Genomic DNA, 18,937 nt, shown 5'->3' on the forward strand with positions numbered 1-18,937 from the left:
TACGCAGAAAGCATTTCAGCCACGGACCAGCTCGCCAATTTCTAGGTAGACGCAGGGTCTTTCGCACCACCGCAAATGGAGCGAATGGAGGAAGAGCCTCGATACGTTATGAAGATAGAACTGCTCTTTAACACGATTCAAACCTTCGTCTCACCGTTTACGAAGCGCTGGCCGGATTCTCTTCCATCTCCTTAAAATTATTCAGCGGCTTCGATAGAAGTTTATCGGAAAATGGCGAGCGAGCTCAGGGCAGAAGAAGACGAGGCTCCGGTCTCACAAAGCTATTAAAAAAGCTAATATAAAAATAAAAAATGGCGTAATGGGACGATAACCAGTTTGCTTTAATACAACCAAGAAAATAGAGCATTTTAGTTCACTTATGTAACGCTTCACACATACCCCCCCGTGTTTCGTTTCAGAATTACCCCAGTATTATGGTGGATGCTGCAGCGTGGGGTAGGGTTTTGGCACGAAGGGACGAGCATCTTGGAGCGAGCAGTCCGTCCAACTGCTCGTAATCCAACAGCTTTTAAAGCCCAGAGGGCAGAATCTGATAAGACTTTTCATTTTTCACGTAGATGTAGTGAGGAGGAAAATAATCTTCTGTCCTGTACAGCTTTGGAAGTTCGTACGATTTCGGCGGTTTTGATGCTTTTTTCTAAAGTGGGGAGAGAAAAAAAAGATTGATACATTTTCTGCATCTGACAAATAGCTACAGATACTGTATGTAATATATATATATTATAGCCTGGCGCGTGGGGGAGGGTTGACACTGTTCATGAGATTATCTCTAGAATTATTTAACAATTTTAAAGCAAGGACGCAGAGTTGTGGCAGTTTGGGGCATTTAATCGGATGAGGCTATAGGGGGCAGGGTCCGGGCTGGTAATAGGTCTTGCTGAGTTTATGAAACCTATGAATGGAAATAGTCTAAAGCTGTCACATGTTCCAATATTTTTTTTTTATTTAATAGAGCACCATCATATTCCATAGCGCTGTACAATACCGAATTACACTGAGTCCATTGAATATATTAAGGCTGCACTGCCTATGTATAGTTGGGTTGGTGATGTGACGTTGCCCTGTGTTGTGTTTGGCGTGAATATATATATATATATATATACACACACAATGATAGCCAAGCAGCCACCCAGTGGCATAATCTGGCCTAGGAGGGGAGATCTGGAGATACAGTAGCCCCTGGGCCGCTTCATTATGCATTGATCTCCGGGGAGTTCCCAGGTATGCTCCTGGGGCCCAATGTAGAGATCGAGGATTTCTCTTGAAACCCCGATGGACCAACCTCAATAGCGTCTTTCCGCCTGAACCAACGCACAGCGCCATGATATTATGGATCCAGCTGCTCTGAAGGAAGAAGGTCCAACCAGAGCAGGAGAGTCCCCTGCGGCTCAGTTGGTCTTGGGTCAGGTAGAAGACGTTGGGCGGATTAACGGTTTCAGAATTTACATTTCCCAGAAAAAGTAATCTAGTGTTACCTGCATATTCTACGCACATGACTTTTATAAGGTTTAAGAATTATTAAGGTGAATCCGTCCAGACAGAAAATCGACAACAACAACAAGTCCTGTTCTTGAACGTTTGTATCCGATATGTCCTTCAACGTGAATACCTGTGTTAAAGCAGGAACTTACTCCTACCACGTTGGCAAGGACCATAAACTGAGTATTTTCGGGCTACACTTATGAGCTACTTGACGCACAAGTAAGAACAAGTTGATTCCACGTAGCGAGTGGTCACGGCCACTATGGAATATGGTGTCTTGGCTCTCGTGCCAAAATTCTTCAACAGGGGTCTTGCCAAAGTTCTAAAAGGTTTTGTCCTTACTGAGAGCCACAGCGATGACTATTGGTCTGCCTGACGTGGAACCCCCCTCTGCCACCTAACCGGGATCTCACGGTGTCCGCGCTGGCCGTGCAGAGCGTATGGTGGGGGTGGGAAAGCTGAAGTGGAGCTGCAGTATTACTGGCGGCTCCTACAGGCTGAGTGCTGGCGGGTAAACTGCATCGAACACTTCGCAGAAGGGAAACGCTACACAGGAACTGCAGAGCCCCAGGAGGGAGGTAGAGGGAGTGGAGGGAAAAAAAAACGCAGAGAGAGAGAGAGCTGGCAGGAATCTAACAAGCTTAGCGTGGAAGCCTCCACTGACCAAGTAGAGTCACAAAGTCCGTGTAGAATTGTTCTTTCTGGCAAGCAATTACAAGCAAGATCACAACAAAAGGTTGATCGTTTATGTCGGACGGCGGGTATTTGTTTTCTACTAATTGTACATTATTTTCATCATTCTTGTTTTCACGGCTAGACCCTGTTGGACTCGTGGACTCTTTGTGTAATTTGTTTGCTTTCCGGGAAAATATAATAAGACCCCTGACCTTAGTTTCATCAGCACTTAATGACATCACAATGTTTTTACATGACCTAACACAAGATTTCGATTTACATGCCAGGCACCACCCAAGAGACAAACTATAGGTCTTACTCCCTATAATATATATATATATATATATATATATATATATATATATATATTTATCCTTAAAACACGTGGGAAGTGATAGAAGTGTGGCCAAACATAGGGTTTTTATGTCTCTGCGATTGGTTTATTCCTCTTAAATACCCTAAAAACCTTCATGGATCAATCCCTTCAAATCTATTAGATTTAACCTTCTAAATTTACACTAGAAATTGGTGCGTCATAAAAAAACAGACCATACCATTATTAAGAGGCTATGGTTAAGGGACCCGCGTGCCTGGTCAACGTAACGGGCAATCCGGCACTCAGGGACCGTTCTAGTAACACAGGTTGGATCTTTTTGGATGGCACGAGATCCGTTCACCTATGGTGAAAAGAGGCACAAGGGTTCTGTATAATAAATATATATCTATATATAGGGGTTATGGGGACATAGTGATTCCGGAAGACACGTACAATGGTATGGCCCATAGTGCATCAATTTCTAGTGTGGCTTTAGAAGGAAAGATGTTAGAGATGCAGGGGAACATATTCAGTAAACCCAAAACAGTTGAGAGGCGAAGACATTTTTTGAAGTAAAGAATCAACAGAGACGGGAATGGAATTACAGGAAATAATCACGTGAGATTTAACTAATAAAAGAGACCGCTGAGTCATAACAAAGCCGCTCCTCGGCCCTCTCGTCAAGAGCTTCTAATCAAGTAAATTACATACAGAGGGTGATGGATATCATGGTATGAATGTGGGTTTGAAACACTCAGAGTGGGTCAGGGGAAAGCAGATACTCTGGTGGATGTGGCTTCAGGTATCCGGGTGAAGATAACCCTTAATAATTTAGTGGCTGCCATACTACCCCTTTTACTTGGTAGGGTATTCACTAATGAACACTCAAGCTTTCCCTGCAGAGATGTCTGCGCATGGTTCTGATTATACGGCAAACCTTCTCTCCTTCAGCCCCCCTCTCTAGAGAGTCCTCGCTGACACTGGCCGGCCCAAGGCAATGCGACCTCCGCAACCCTCTGTATGAGATTCCCCTTCATTAATACGCGATGAAAAGGCACGGAATTGCAAACACAATCCATGCATACACACAAGCAGACAAAATGCACAAAACACAAGTCACGCGTTTGTTAAGCATCCCTATCCACCCAGGCAAAGGATTTTTACATATTAGTACTAACTGAAATCCTCCAAAGCTATTCGTTAACACGCTATCCAAATTCATTACCTCCCAGTCTCGAGAGGATTACCCCAAAAAAACGCATCATAAGGCGGTTATCATAAATATGTGTATACGTTTAACCCTATTATACTCAGATACTTAGAAAGTGTTGCTCAGCCCTCTGACACTCAATGGGTTAATAATGTATCACACACACTGTTTTTTGTTCTGGGTTGGGAATCCCGAATCTGGTTACTGATCGGTTCCTCTGACAATGCCCCCCCCCCCCGTGTGCTACGATTTCAGTTTGGTCTGGGGTAGGCGAGGGGGCAGTTTAAGGTCTTTGCGTAAAGCCAGATATTATTTGGTGATTTCTAAGAAACTAAAAGGGTTCGGGTCGGACCCGTATAATTATGGCACGGAGGTCAGGATTCTTATTTCCGTATTCCCCCCCCCCCCGCAAAAAAAAATAAACTGCCCAAACATCAGCTGATATCCTACATGACTGTTGTCCTGAGAATATCTTAAATTTTGGTGGTGGGGCTAAGTAGTGGTGTCATTATGATGTCATCATTGTGGTAACACTTAATAGGAGTGATGTCATGATTTTGGTAATACTTGATGGAAGTGATGTCACAATTTCAATAATACTTTATAGGAGTGATGTCATGATTTTGGTAATAATAGGAGTGATGGAAATCTTAAAATCGGGCCAGCTTCGTAAAACTGGTTAGAGAGGAAAGATTAACCAACGAAACTCTCATGAAGCGAATAACTCACTGAAGTATCAATGAAATCGGTTTTATGAGTCAGGAACAGGCACGCCGATTGGGCCAAACGCCGCCGGTCAAAATCTATCTTTCTAGAAACAACCAAACATGGATTGTGACGTCAGATAAGGAGCTATTGCCCAATCCCAGCTACTTATTCTGAAAACTTCAATCTAACGTTGATGCCCTTCCTCTCGAGACGTCCACTCATAGAAGACAGCGACACTTACCCTGAGGAGGAGCGGTATAGGTGCTCCCTGTATCATCCTGTTAAGTGCTTGTGGAAAAGATAGATGATCACTCTCCGCTTGCGCGACTTCTTCCTCCAGGAAAGTGACGTGATGACCGACCATCTTGACAAACGCCTGGGGAGAAAAGAAAAAGTTACCCGTCCTGACTCGACGTCCTCTGTGTAAAAGCTCTGCTGTAGCAAAGCCACACCGTGAGCACAAGCTGAGAAGGTAGCAGTCTCCACATAATAAAATATGGCATTATTAGTCAAGATTTCCTCTCCAAGGGATATCTGACATCATCACAAACCTCCAATTTGTCAACCCGGGAATATATCTTATTCATTTCTTCCACCTTAATCGTAAGAGCCGGGATTTTTTCTTCAAGGATATGAGAAGTTTCATTTCTTATCTGCGTAGAAAAAGGAGAAAACGTAATGTAAACGGGTGACACGCCAAGGAGACGTCACATCGAGGTGCCTCGTGTGATAAAAGCGAGGCCACGGTAGCCAAGTCTTCAAATACGCATTAAGGAGGTTCTCCTACCGGGTTTAGGAACCACAGTTTGAGAAGAACCAGACTAGAAGATGGTTCTGGATTCCACGGAATACGTTTGTTTTGGAGACACAAAGTATCTCTAGCCTGAACAGGTCTGGGGTGGACAGATATCTAAACAGGTTGTAAGCCAGGTGGACAAATTCAGCCCCCCCCCACCAGAGAAGAGGTACGGCCCTAAAATAATCATAAATATTAGGCATCAGAAGTCACATTTCTGAAAACAGGTTTCCTGATCATAGCGATCGGTCATCTCGAACCCCAGAACAATATGAATGCAAAAAAATCACACGTCAAACAAAACGCTGAAGATATCGGAAAGATCCGGAAGCCAAAAAAAGAATAATTTTATCCGCATCGCAAGAAATACGGAAAACACCGATCACGCCGCGGAGGGTTTCACAACGGCAATGGGAGTATAACATTTTGGTAGGAGATTTTGTTTGAATAAACTCTTCTTCCTCCCCTTCGTAGGGAGCATTTTCGCTCCGCTACACATAGGAACGTCCTTGCCATCTGCTGCTGCACACACACACACGCACACACGCACACGCACGCACACACCAATTCCCAGGCTCCAGCCGCCCCCTCCCGTTCCCCTACCTACCGGGGACAGGGAGAGAAAGCCCTATTTAACCAACTACGGCCGAGACGCAGCCTCTTACCCTAAATGTCACAATCGCCTGTATGTGTAAATATATATATGTGGCTCGCTTATACTGTAGGAAGATGGCCTCAGGACAGTGAAAGGGTTAAAAACGTGTCATGCGCAGGTTTTCCCATGTCAAGTATCTTAAATACCTGTTGCAAAAGGTGAAGTACCTTTAATTGCCTTCCCATGAAGGAGGAACGGAAGGGGGGACATGTCGGACCCCTCCACCTAGAGTTCTCCAGAGGGAGAAACTAATGTAAAGGGACTCTGCACCCGTCACATGCCCCTTAATACATATGCTAGCCCCCATCTATGTGCCCTGAGATCTATCCATCCACATGACAAACTTACTAACACTCAGTGGAACCTCAACAAACCGGTGAGATGGCCCTGGACATGCGCAGAAGGCGGCACCCCCCCGGCGCTCTGCCGTTATTAGAGCGTTTCATACTTTTATTAATATGCGCTTTAGGAAGCGTTTTAGAAAAACAGTCCGGAATGAAACTGGAACTTGGCGTTCGCATTCACTCGCCAATTAAACGCAACCTCCGGGTGCAAAGAATCGGGCGATATCAGGAGAAGACGAAAACATGAATAATAAAACTGGACTTTCCCAGCAGAACACGGGAAACATATCAGAATTTACCGGTTCCTTCTCATACTGGAATCAATTCTCCTTTATTGAATCCATGTCTGCAGATTTATAACTTTGTTGCAAACTACTTGCACTCCCCCCTCTCCATGCTCTCCATTCCCGGGTGGGGGTTCCAGGCATGACTCAGATCTAGAGCTACGTTGTTTCCACCAACTCTTTCTTCAATGTCCACCATTTTACTTTAAAGGGACACCACAGAAAATATTTATAATATATTTTAATAAGGTTTATTATTTACTTATTCAAAAAAAAAAAAAAAGCGAATTGTTTTTTAACTTCTTTATCTGTAGTGATAATAATAAATAATAATAATATTAATAATAATAATAGAAACTAATATAATTTAAAAAATGATCATATTATTTGCTTATTTTAAAATAGTAAATTGCTTTTAACTTATTTCTCTAATAATCATAACAATATTAATAATAATAATAGAAAATAATATAATTTAAAAAAATGATCATGTTATTATTAGCTTATTACTATTCGTATTATCTGTTCATTACTGTTCTTAATAATAACATTATTCTGATGACATATTTATTATTTCTTTATTCTATTATTATTATCTGTTTATTATTATCTTACATTATTCATTATTATCCATATAGGTCACGCATCTCCCTAACCCTGTAAATATTCTATAATATCCACATAACGCACGCATCCATATTATGAACTATGATGAAGCATAAAAATACATTGTTACATCAATATCTTATTTAACCCTTCAAGGTCTTAAGACTTGAATATTTCACTAACGGTTAACGTTATATGCATTTGGAAATTTTAGGGGATTTTCTTTTTCATTCCGTCCCTGTGATAGAGATTTGTACCCAAGAATATTCCTTCGCAGAGGCCTTTTTTAATAATAATAATAATAATCAATAAGAAATATATTTATGTACGCATATCTAAATCTCAGCAAAAAATGACGATTAAGCCAAGTATATGAGATCCGCTTAATAAATAAAAGTGATGCGATTAACTATTTGCTTTTATATTAAGGGTGAAAATTAGCATAGATATTTTTAATAGCAAGAAAATATTGTTAACCATTTGAAGGCCACAGCAAAGTAGTGGGATAAGCAAAAGAAAAGGTCAACCTCTGTCCCTTACTTCGAGCCAAAGACCATGGAGCTGACTCTGGCACACTGGGCAAATGCCTAGGGGGCTGGGGGCCAACGGGACCCCAAACTCACCCAAGTGCTACAGCATGCGGCCAGCAGCTGTCCACACACAACATAACCATATAAAGGTAGCATGTGGCTGCGCATGCCCATTCATCAGCTGGACCAACGCGGTGGACTTAAAGTGCCAGGGCTGTCTCATGACCTGCCATGGGGATCACCTTTCTCTGGACATTCTGCTACCTTCTAACATTTTGAGTGTTATTGAGGCTGCAAGTTATCCTGTGAATAAGAGAAAAGGGCCCTGCTCTCGCGCACGTACAATCTATTGGTAGTCCATGAATCTGTGGTAGTTTTTGGGGAATCCATTCCCACTCCAAACCATTTTACCAGTTTAAACATAAATCAGGTCAGTAGGCAATGATCTGAGAAGCATACTGGCGACCAGTACGACTATGAGAGCACGAACAGCTCCCCCTCTGGCCAGTAGGGATATTACACAACACTAGGAAACGCGTCCTCCATTTCCGAGGAATGGAGAGAGAGGAGAGAGAGAGGAGGGAAAAAAATTTCACAAAATGGCAGCCACTTTGAAGAGTCGTCTTTACCGGATCTCTAGCAGAATTTTCCTATTCTTCTTTAAAAATAATTTTGAAGTAAAATAAGCCATATTAAAACAAATCTATCGACAAAATGACAAAAAGGCCATTTTGGCCGGTACGGAGAGGAGGCCGCACCCCGGAAGGGGCAGATTCTCAGGGTCGTACAGTCCGGAGCTGACTCCTTCCTATCCTACCCCGCTGTGATTATATATTCATTATGTATATATTTATAAAAGACTCCCAATTGGTGCTTTTGTTACCAGTCTGTTATGGCTGATATTAAGGCTTGAATGCAGGTGAGTCAATCACCTGCATCTTTGAATAATGAAAAGTCAAAGTTTCCATGAGGGCCGGTATTAGATCCATTTGGGAAACACATTGGGCGAGTCACTGCATAGAATCTTCACGATGGGTTATTAAAGGGTTAATATTTCCAGAGTCTCCCAGGTACGCAGATCTTACTTTATGATTTGCAGTTCGATGAGGGAATCCCACATACAATGTATTGACATTAAAAGAACAGCGACGTCAGATGAGGTAAGAATGGTGTTTTTGTTTGTTTGTTTTTGTTGAGTGAAGGAACAATAAACGACCCCGTTATTAAATCTCATAATCCGGCCCAGGAAAAACATTCTAAGATGTGAAGCAAATCTGTTATTTTTTTCTGAAGAATGAAGCTTTTTTGGGAAGCTTTTTTTTTTTTTTCTCCCAGCGTCTATGGCAACAACCAATCACTGCCTGTTTTTCAAAGTCATGTGACAATTATGCGTTCCCGGCAAAATGTAGATTACGATTATGGAATTATTTCTCGGTTTGGCCTTTCAGCAGCTCTAGGAATGGTGCTTCTAACGATGGATTTAGTTAGAAAAGTGTTAAATTCAGCACAGTAGGCAGGACGGCACCTTTAAAGAAGAACCTTGGGCCCCTTGTGAGTCCTAATTTTGGGGATTTATATCCCATACCCTCCAGCGTGTTAAATGATCAGTGGGACACGTATGTTAGAGGGTGTGGTTAGGGGAGTGGCTAGAGGCGGGGCTTTACGAAACCTTTTAATGTGACTTTATGACCTACTGAAAATGAATTTTATAACGGAAAACCACCGTCACTAACTGAACCCACTACAAAACGAAATTTTCATTAACTGGTTTAGTTTTAAGGTCCAAAGGTCCAATCTATCCATTTACATATATATATAAATGGAAAAGAGAATTGAGTGATGATGTCAATTTATTTTTGACTTTTTAAATCATTTTTAAATATTTTTTCTAATAATAAAATATTTATTAATATTAATACAAAGGCCAAAAAATAATATATATAAATTAAAAGAAAAATATTCCAATGAGGTTAGCACACCATAAAGCAACTCTTCTGGGCTTTAGGCTGTAACATAAGATATATGATTATTATTTATTGATTTATCTAGCGACGGTGTATTCCGCAGCTCAGTACTTATTAATATATTACCAGTCAGTAACAGAGAAGAGGAGTATGTGCTAAGATACCGCTTATTCACTAATCCTTGAGACTCCATTACGACAGCAGGGAGTGTGCTCCAGACCAAGACAGGAGTTGTGGATGCAGGAGCGTTGGGGCTGGAAGACCAGCCCATCAACCCGACAAATCTCAACACTCTCCCTCGGCCATGAACAGGTTAACCGGAATGTATCGAGCAAAAGCTGAGCCTTAACCGGTTTGTGCACACTACTGCCACCTAGTGTCCGACGTAACTGCTCGGAGTAGCAACAGAGCCATCTCATGTGGGAGATTTACTGGTTTTAAGATGGCTGCCATTGCAGAATGTTTACTCTACGCCTACTGGCCAGAAGGGGGTACAGCAGATGACATCATTCTGCAGCATGACTGTCCAAATCGTGGCCCATAGGCCTTTTAACGCCCCTGGATTCTTTACCAACTCTTTACCATCATGTGTGGTGCTTAAATATAACAAAGTGCGCTCTGGGTAGCATCGAGAAAAGACTCAAGTGCATGGAGGAAGGAGTTACGAGGTGGCATGGGTGCAGATACGTTGTCAATGCCACCAAGTTGTTGTCAATGCCGCCAAGTTGTCTTTTTTATCAACACACTTGTTGGCTCAATGAGAAGACACCTTAACCGTGATAGAAAAGACATCTTACCATATCCATCATGGCACAGAACTCATCCAGTCGGACCAGCATGTCTTCTATAGAGTTTTCCAGATCTTCCATCTGTGGAGAGCACGTATCTCATCAAATGGTGGTCTAGGTTTCTAAGAATAAGGTTCTTCGTGAAACAAGGAAACTCAATACACATATCCATGACAGTATAACCAGAAAAGAAGGCTAGGACAAGACGAGGAACGGAACGGAACCTCGTTGGATTAACAACAAAATTCCGATGGTCAACGTCAAGGCCGAGAAACCTGGAGAGGTCTCATTGGAGCTCGTTGAAGATGCTCAACAACTAAAGGAACTCTACAAATGTCATCGTCCTTGAAACCAATAGGACAATGTTCCTTTTTGAGTTAGTTATTTGAGGCCTTTGTAGGCCATACATGTTCCCGGTTGAAGGAGAGTTTGGCCCCTAAGCACTCCCTGTGTGGGTGTAGAACTTTAACTTCAAGCATAGGAGAGCTGGAATACTTTAGCTTGGAAGGCCCAGCAATATGGTGTCTCGGACAACATTTGGCAGACAATATGCTCTGTGGGCATCATCTAGGCCTGTCCTACGCACACTCACCAAAAGGGTCTGCATCAAAAGCACATACAAAGAGCAGAGAAATGATCCAGTCATGGGTAAATCCTTGTAACTCTAGACACCCCGGTGATTATATGTGGAATTGCAGTTAACGCGCAAGAAACTGATTCAGGCAGAGACTTAAAGTCATCAAAACTAAGCAGCCCAAGGGGCAATTACCCCCCCCAATGCCCCCTTGCCAGCCAGGCCCTAAATGCAGAGCAAGAGCTACAAAGAAATGATTGTTTTGAGATCGTTGTTACTTTTCTAACAATCATTCTAAAAAAATGTTAAGCGTGAGTTAAGTAACGTTACGTCTTCGATACCCCACCGATCCTATGGCAATATTTCTTTAACACAGGTGTACTGTGTAATACTGTACAGCGCTATGGCATATGCTACAGCTGGATTACTCACATACCTCGGCACCCGAGTCAGCTGCGAGAAGCTGAGCATACTGCCGGCTGTCAGATACGGCACCGAGCTCCTGCACGGGCAGACATCCCAGAGGTCTATCTGCAACTTTCTGTCGCCCGTGCACCCCATTAACTCCCACCTGTGACAAAACCCCGTCAGACCCGGGTGAGCTTGGGACCGGGGACCGTGGGCCTCTCTGACCTTTTATCTCCTGCCCCTCTGTATCCCCCTGCAACTCTATTTCACCCTGCACTCCCCGCATTTTTGCCTCTACCTCATACCCCTGCTCTCCTACCCCTTCATACCCCTCTGTCACTACTTGCACCCCAACCCCTTCATACTCCTCTGCCACCCCCTGCACCCCTACTCCTTTATACTCCTCTGCCACCCCCTGAACCTCTACTCCTTCATACTCCTCTGCAACCCCCTGCACCTGTACTCCTTCATACCCCTCTGCCACCCCCTGCACCCCTACTCCTTTATACCCCTCTGCCACCCCCTGCACCCCTACTCCTTCATACTCCTCTGCCACCCCCTGCACCTGTACTCCTTCATAACCCTCTGCCACCCTCTGCTCCCCTACTCCTTCATACCCCTCTGCCACCCCCTGCACCTGTACTCCTTCATAACCCTCTGCCACCCTCTGCTCCCCTACTCCTTCATACCCCTCTGCCACCCCCTGCTCCCCTACCCCTTCATACACCTCTGCCACCCGCTGCTCCCCTACCCCTTCATACCCCTCTGCCACCCGCTGCTCCCCTACCCCTTCATACCCCTCTGCCACCCCCTGCTCCCCTACTCCTTCATACCCCTCAGTCACCCCATCATGTACCTCTGTCATTCCCTGCTCCCACGTCCCTCTCTGTGTCTCCTTCCTCACAGTCTCTCCCTGCTGCTCTGTGGCGCGCTCCTCCACTCTGCCCTCTCCAGCCTCATTCCTCCTGAGAAGCCGGCTCCTGCCCCTCATGCTGCAGCCCTGCTCCGCTCCCCGCTCCCCGCAGCAGCCTCTCCCCGGGTCCGCACGCTTCCCCAGCACCTGCCGCGGCACAGAGCTTTACTCTGCCGCCGCCGTGTGGCCAGTCTGCGGCATTGCACCCAGCCGGCAGGAGCGACACCGATCCGGAGTCTGCGGTGACCCCACTCATTCGTTTATCGCTTCATTCCGGATTAGGATCTCCTGCACTCATTACATCACCTGCCTCAAATGCAATGGCAATTCGTTATATATATGATTCCAATAGTTTAAGGCAAATGAATCAGGAGCAGGCACGGCGTGCGGCAGAGCACAGAATAACCGTATTGATCATAAAAGAATCGCCATCAGAAATTAAAGTTTCATATTCAAGATCACACAACACTTATCAATAAAACAGCTTGGCTGGTGGGGATTTCTTATATCATTCACTATGGTAAATGCAAATAGAGAAACTGACCCACCTGATCATCCTATATAAAATCATATAGGGGTTGCAGGTATTTAGTGAGGGGGTCCAGCACTGTACACAGCAACAACCCCCCAGAGCTGTATACAGCAATAACCCCCCAGTGTTGTATACATTAATAACCCCCAGCGCTGTATACAGTAATAACCCCCCAGTGGTGTATATATTAATAACCCCCAGCGCTGTATACAGTAATACCCCCCCCCAGTGCTGTATACAGTAATACCCCCCCCAGCGCTGTATACAGTACATGTAGGTTTATTAAAAAAAAAAGCTCACTTTATCTGCAGACCTGGAGCCGCTGTTGCTGTCAGTCGTGTGATATTTTGGATCACTTTCCCGGCTCAAAGACCACACTGAGCTGATGCTTTATGGCAATGCTAATGAAGTCCGTTCCTCCATAGACTTTCTTTAGTCAGAGAGTCCAGCTGGGTGATTAAGACTGATAACACCTTTCCTGTATGCCACAAGACAGTACTGATTCGTGTGGACAGATTCTATGTGGAAGCATTGAGACTTAGTAGAGTTTGTGTCTCAAGTTCCACTTCTCACCTCCTTCTCAGTATACATATCTCAGGGATACAGAAGACTTCTGGAGCCACACTAACTCGCCATCATCACCAGCTTCGGTGTTGGCGGACCATCGCTAATCACCGGTGTCCGTGGATGAGGCAGCTTATGGGAATATCAGAATATCGGTTAACTAGGAGAAAAAACAGTTTCTAATGTCGGCTTCTTTTGCACAGCTCAGTAGAAGTTACAAGTGGAAGTCAAACAGGCAAGAGGTAACATATAAACATTTATCCAACATAAATAACATTTACATGAATTATAGGGTCCTAATACAAAAAAGCCATTTAAGTGTCTTTACAGAAATGGCCGCTAGATGGCAGTACAAGCACATAAACAGCCAATGCTCTTACTTTATATATATTTCACATTTTTAGTGATTTTTCAACAAGAATTTACATTTTATTTATAGATTTTTGTAAAAATGACCAGACTTACCCAATTTCTCCAGTCCTAAAACCAATCACATTGGGAAAACCTGCCAGCCTCATCCCATTATAAGTGAAGGGAGGGCATTAACTCTCCCTTTAGTGAATAAACTCCTCTATGCTGTATTATTGAAATCATCATGAACAGCAGCATAACGACCAATCAGTGTTTTGCTATTATTAGAATCCTCACACCAGATATATCTCTCACAAATATGTGGGGTTTTTTTTGTGTGGATACAAACTTGTGTTTCTGTTGAGGTCACAAGTAGTGTCATTGGCGACATCGCACACAGATACTTTGTAGGAAGGTCACATATGCAGAGGTCTGAAGTTTTGCTTCAGGGAGATTGAGAAGGGGGTCGGGGAGGGGGCTGAGCTCCATTAACCCCCTCTCCCGGAGCGCTTCCTCAGATTGGAGAAACAGGGGTGAGGGTGTCCCGGTGTGGCGCACCATGGCTCGGCCCTGTTGCAGAAATACTCCAAGAAGCCAGGACATTGCAGACAGATCCACAGAGAAGAGTCTGCATCTCCCTTTCTCCGTTGCTCTGCCCTTTTGAGGAAGCGCTCCGGGAGGCCTGGTCAACAGAGCTGATATCTGAGAGAAGCGGACCAAGAAAGAAGTCAGAAGAACAAGAAGACAGAAGAACGAGAAGAGGCAGGAGAACAAGAAGCCAGAAAAACGAGAAGAGGCAGGAGAACGAGAAGAGACAGGAGAACAAGAAGTCAGAAAAACGAGAAGAGACAGGAGAACGAGAAGAGGCAGGAGAACGAGAAGAGACAGGAGAACAAGAAGTCAGAAAAACGAGAAGAGACAGGAGAACGAGAAGAGGCAGGAGAACGAGAAGAGACAGGAGAACAAGAAGTCAGAAAAACGAGAAGAGACAGGAGAACGAGAAGAGGCAGGAGAACGAGAAGAGACAGGAGAACAAGAAGTCAGAAAAACGAGAAGAGACAGGAGAACGAGAAGAGGCAGGAGAACGAGAAGAGGCAGGAGAACGAGAAGGGGCAGGAGAACAAGCACCAAAAGGAGAAAGGGGCACGAAAGTGGTTGGTGGAGAAGGTAGGGAGACAATGAGCGTTAGCGTGAGAGAGAGGGGGCATCAGGAAGGCTGGGGAAACAACCGCGTTTCCGGGACCTCCTGGCTTTATCATATTACATCAGAGTTTTAAAATACGCAACAACCCTTTATATAACTTACCTTTTTTTCTCCTCCATTTTAATTTTCTTTTCTCTGCCTTTGCGATGTTTCCACAGAAAAATAAATAAGAATGACCGCTGGTAGACGTACGCGCAGCCTCCCTGCAACCTTAACACAAATCAGAAAACCATACCATGCTACGGACTATGCTGACTAAACATTTCAGCAGCCGTAAAGTGAGATTTCCCTACCACTTCTGCTGGGAGGCTGTTCCACTTTTCTACCGCCCTCTCAGTAAAGTAAAACCTCCTTCCTAGCTAAAAAAAAATAGAACAGCGAAAATATGAGGCAAGCAGATGCCGGTTAATTCTCTTACCTAAGCAGGAAAAATGTAAAATAAATAAAAGTAATGACCTAATCAGCGATTAAATTGGGGTTTTGCTCAACGCACCAGAGCGCGCTCCAGCAATAAAAGCATGTGATTCATAATCTGGTATGCGCAAGGTCAGAGCTCAAAACTTTGAAGAAAGAAAAAAAAAAAGAAGGAATCATCGTTAAAAGCGCTCATGCGGCATTTCTTTAGGGTACGAACGCATTATTACAAAACACCCGATCACGTAACCAGCGCGAAACTCACCGGATATTCCGCTGGCGTCATTCATCCCGCGGTCTAATTACCAACCGGTCACCTGGGAGGAATGGTAAATTAATGACCACGGAGCGTTAGGGAGCCAAACATGCGCAGGACAGACATACGGCTCCTGAATCTAAGACGAGACCAACGACTGATTAAGATCCGAGTCTTTACGGCAGGAGAGACAGCAGACTAGACGGGGGCCGAGTGGGGCCGATCTGCCGGCGGGTTCTGAGTTTCTGTAGGTTCTTTGCTTGTCCCTGTAGTCCCCAGTTTGTCACCGGACAGGTGTTGGCAGTGTTGCCCGTTTCTGTTGACATCATGATGGTGTCACTTGTCGTTGCCGTCACCCATTGTCATCACAGCCATGGTTTTCTGATTATAGGAGTTGAGCTTGCAGGGGAATGAGGAGTGTGTGTGTGTGTGCGCAGCGCCGGGGGGGGTGGGGGTACATTACTGTATACAGTGCTGGTGGGTTATATTACTGTATATAGCACCGTGGGGTACATTACCATATACAGTGCTGGGGGGTTATTACCGTATACAGCACCGGGGGGGGGGGGTAAGTATATTACTGGATTATCAACTAAATACTCATAAGAGGAAGTTGGGGCTGCTGCTTACGATATATACATTCAACCAATGCATACTCTTATACAGATTGCCATACTTATCCTTGAAGGCCCCTTTCGCACCGCGACCACAAGTGCCACGATATGATGTCATATGATGTCATACCCCAGAGCCCCGCCTTTTAAAGAAGAGCAGCGCCAACTAAGCTGCTGAGGCTGTGCACACCTGGTACTGTCCTCCATAGCTGTAATCGGTTGTTTGGGGAGACCACCGACCTCCCTTTTAACCAGTCCATTGGGCAGTGGCCCTACATGAAGCACGGTGGCCCAAATGGGCACCTGGCTCCCTGCTGGGCAGCAGGACTACCACTCCCATGACCCTGCTGCCCCAGACCTGGCCGTGGGATCCTTCCCTTTCGTATAGGTGACTTTAATATAGACGAGGAAGCCGAGTCATGATATATTCTATTGGTTTATTTTTTTTCTTTTTTGTAAAAATATAAGACATGGACATAAAGCAGAAGCTATGGTTTGATTGTTTAAAAATTAAAATTCATTTAGTGATATAAATGTGTATTTTACATTTGAAGTAGTATTAAAAATACTGATATTTGACATTTAAAACATTCTTGTTTGTGTAAAAATCACATTGCTAGGCCCATAAAAAATACATCATTTTCCTTTACAGGTCAGTCAGCGCACATCATATTCTTAAATTTAGGCTAACATTATGTAGTTTAATTTATACAAAATAACATTATCGTACAGCATGATTTGATTTAAAACGTATACAATTTATCCTCAATTCCTTATATATATACCCCCTCCCCCCCCACATAACTCATGCTTTGTGAGAATCAGATACATCAGTGGTAAAATTAGTCAATTTAACTAATCTGAACCCAAAAAAATAAATAGGAGGTAATATTAAAAAGGTGCTGTTCCACTAAACAGTGTTCCAGTAATCGTGTAATCAGCGGATGTGTTTTATTCCTTTCTTTAAACCTTACCAGCTTTTTCAGCGTCTATGGCAACAACCAATGAGGGTCTGCTTGTGTCGCACGACAAACATTCCCCGAAAAAAGACGGAAGGGGCTTAAAGGGCTAAACAATTGTTCCTGGAAAGGGTTTGTGCATTTGGTAGGAATGTAAGTGGAACAGCACCTTTACCTATAAGAGGGCCTGGCAAAGAAGCGCGTTCAGTTTGGATACAAAGAGTAAGCTTTGAAACTTTTGTAACGGTTTGAAAAAAGTGATTTCTAACCTTATTTTTTATTATTTTAGTCCTGGCTGCGTCGGGTGGATCGTTGGCGAACTCCAAGCTATACCATGAGGCTCAAAATCAAGGATAAAACCTCCCAACGTCTAGCCCCGGTGAATCGGAGTGCTGGGGGTGCGGAGCTTGGGAGGTAGAGTCGTTTGAACCGGCAGTGCTGCTGCGCATACACACTATTCTGCCCCAGACACAGAGAATTGTGCCCCCCCCCCCTGAATCCCACCAAGTTCTACCTCCGCCCGGAAAAGCGGGACAATCGGGAGGCAGGTAATACAGCATAAGACCGTTCCTAAAACAGTAGTGCCGGGTCATTGACACCGGAAAGCTACGGCGTGAAGGCCATGGTGTGCTTACTGTACCGGGAACCTGCAGAGAGATACCGGCACGTGCAGCTACCCGGCACCACGAATCCCTTGGGCTGGATGACCGAGGTGACCTCAGTTTTGTTTCCTGATTACGAAATTACCCTTTTTTTAATGTTATCTCACATTCTAACTGCAGGAGTCATAAAATTAATTTCCCAACCGCATCTGCACTTTTTCACCGGGATAGTAAGAGTGCTGAGGCTTACTAAACGGGTGGAACTCCCCGCACACCCCTTATCTCTTCTCTAAGACGGCGCGAGAGGACATTGCGAGCCAGAGAGCCGATCCTCAGGACCGGGCAGATAAAGACCTACACCGAACGGGAACAGAGCATGCGCTTATGGGAAATAATCTGTGTTTACAATATATATATAAATACATGTTGTAGTTACTATTGTGCTGGTTCAGCAGCTATAAGGGAGGACCTCACTTAGGACCCCATTATTGGGTTCAAACAAGGAGTTTGAACATTGAACTGCTCAATGAATAGTTCTGAAGATGCGCAGAACGCGCCCCCTAGATGAACGCCCCCCTTGAGATAGAGCATCGCCGCAGCCGGCGGTTGAGTGTTTTGGAGATTTTAACATAAATCAAAGAGGTAGTATGTAAGCAATATAAAAATCAGTCACGATCGTACACATGCATGATGGCTACGAGTACCACCCATATAAAAAGAAACATTTTCACACCCTTTAAATCGGATTTAGTAAAAAACAGAGCGGTATGGAGTAGGACATGATTCTCATTACAGCCCGAAGCACAACGATTTAACGTTTAAGAATCCAGTTACAGAAGGCTGGCCGCGCTGTTACTTCGTGATCCGGTCGTCTTCTAGGAGGAGTACCACATTTGGAACGAAACCTCCGCTTAATATACTCTCCCCCTTCACAGTATATATTTAGCACACTCAGCAGTTTGACACAAGAACGAGGCAATATAATATAATATAAAAGACGTTGGGGGAAGCTATCCACGGCTCGACCCGTGTCCGGTCTCGGGCTTGTGCAGTCTTACGTGAATTGTACACGTAAACATCAGCAGCGCAGTACTGAAGTAGTATATACACGCACTCACTCACACACATACTTACACCTGTAGTGTAATAAATTAGAACTGCAACAGA

At 44.3% G+C, this 18,937-nt stretch overlaps 1 protein-coding gene across 2 annotated transcripts; it reads right to left on the reverse strand.

Moving 5' to 3' along the window:
- Positions 1-322: 322 nt before the first annotated feature.
- BCAS4 (breast carcinoma amplified sequence 4) lies at positions 323-12,378 on the reverse strand. 2 transcript variants are annotated; one of them, XM_053453496.1, is made up of 5 exons: positions 12,218-12,378; positions 10,389-10,460; positions 4,964-5,065; positions 4,654-4,788; positions 323-658 (listed from the first exon to the last, which is right to left on the reverse strand). In XM_053453496.1, the coding sequence occupies exons 1-5, from the start codon at positions 12,350-12,352 to the stop codon at positions 530-532; spliced, it is 573 nt and encodes a 190-aa protein (XP_053309471.1). In that variant the 5' UTR covers positions 12,353-12,378; the 3' UTR covers positions 323-529. The 2 variants fall into 2 exon arrangements, with proteins under 2 accessions (XP_053309471.1, XP_053309470.1); XM_053453495.1 differs by lacking the exon at positions 12,218-12,378 and adding an exon at positions 11,390-11,665.
- Positions 12,379-18,937: the final 6,559 nt, after the last annotated feature.

This window comes from Spea bombifrons, chromosome 13 (genome assembly GCF_027358695.1).
Source record: "Spea bombifrons isolate aSpeBom1 chromosome 13, aSpeBom1.2.pri, whole genome shotgun sequence".
Taxonomy (NCBI): Eukaryota; Metazoa; Chordata; class Amphibia; order Anura; family Pelobatidae; genus Spea; species Spea bombifrons.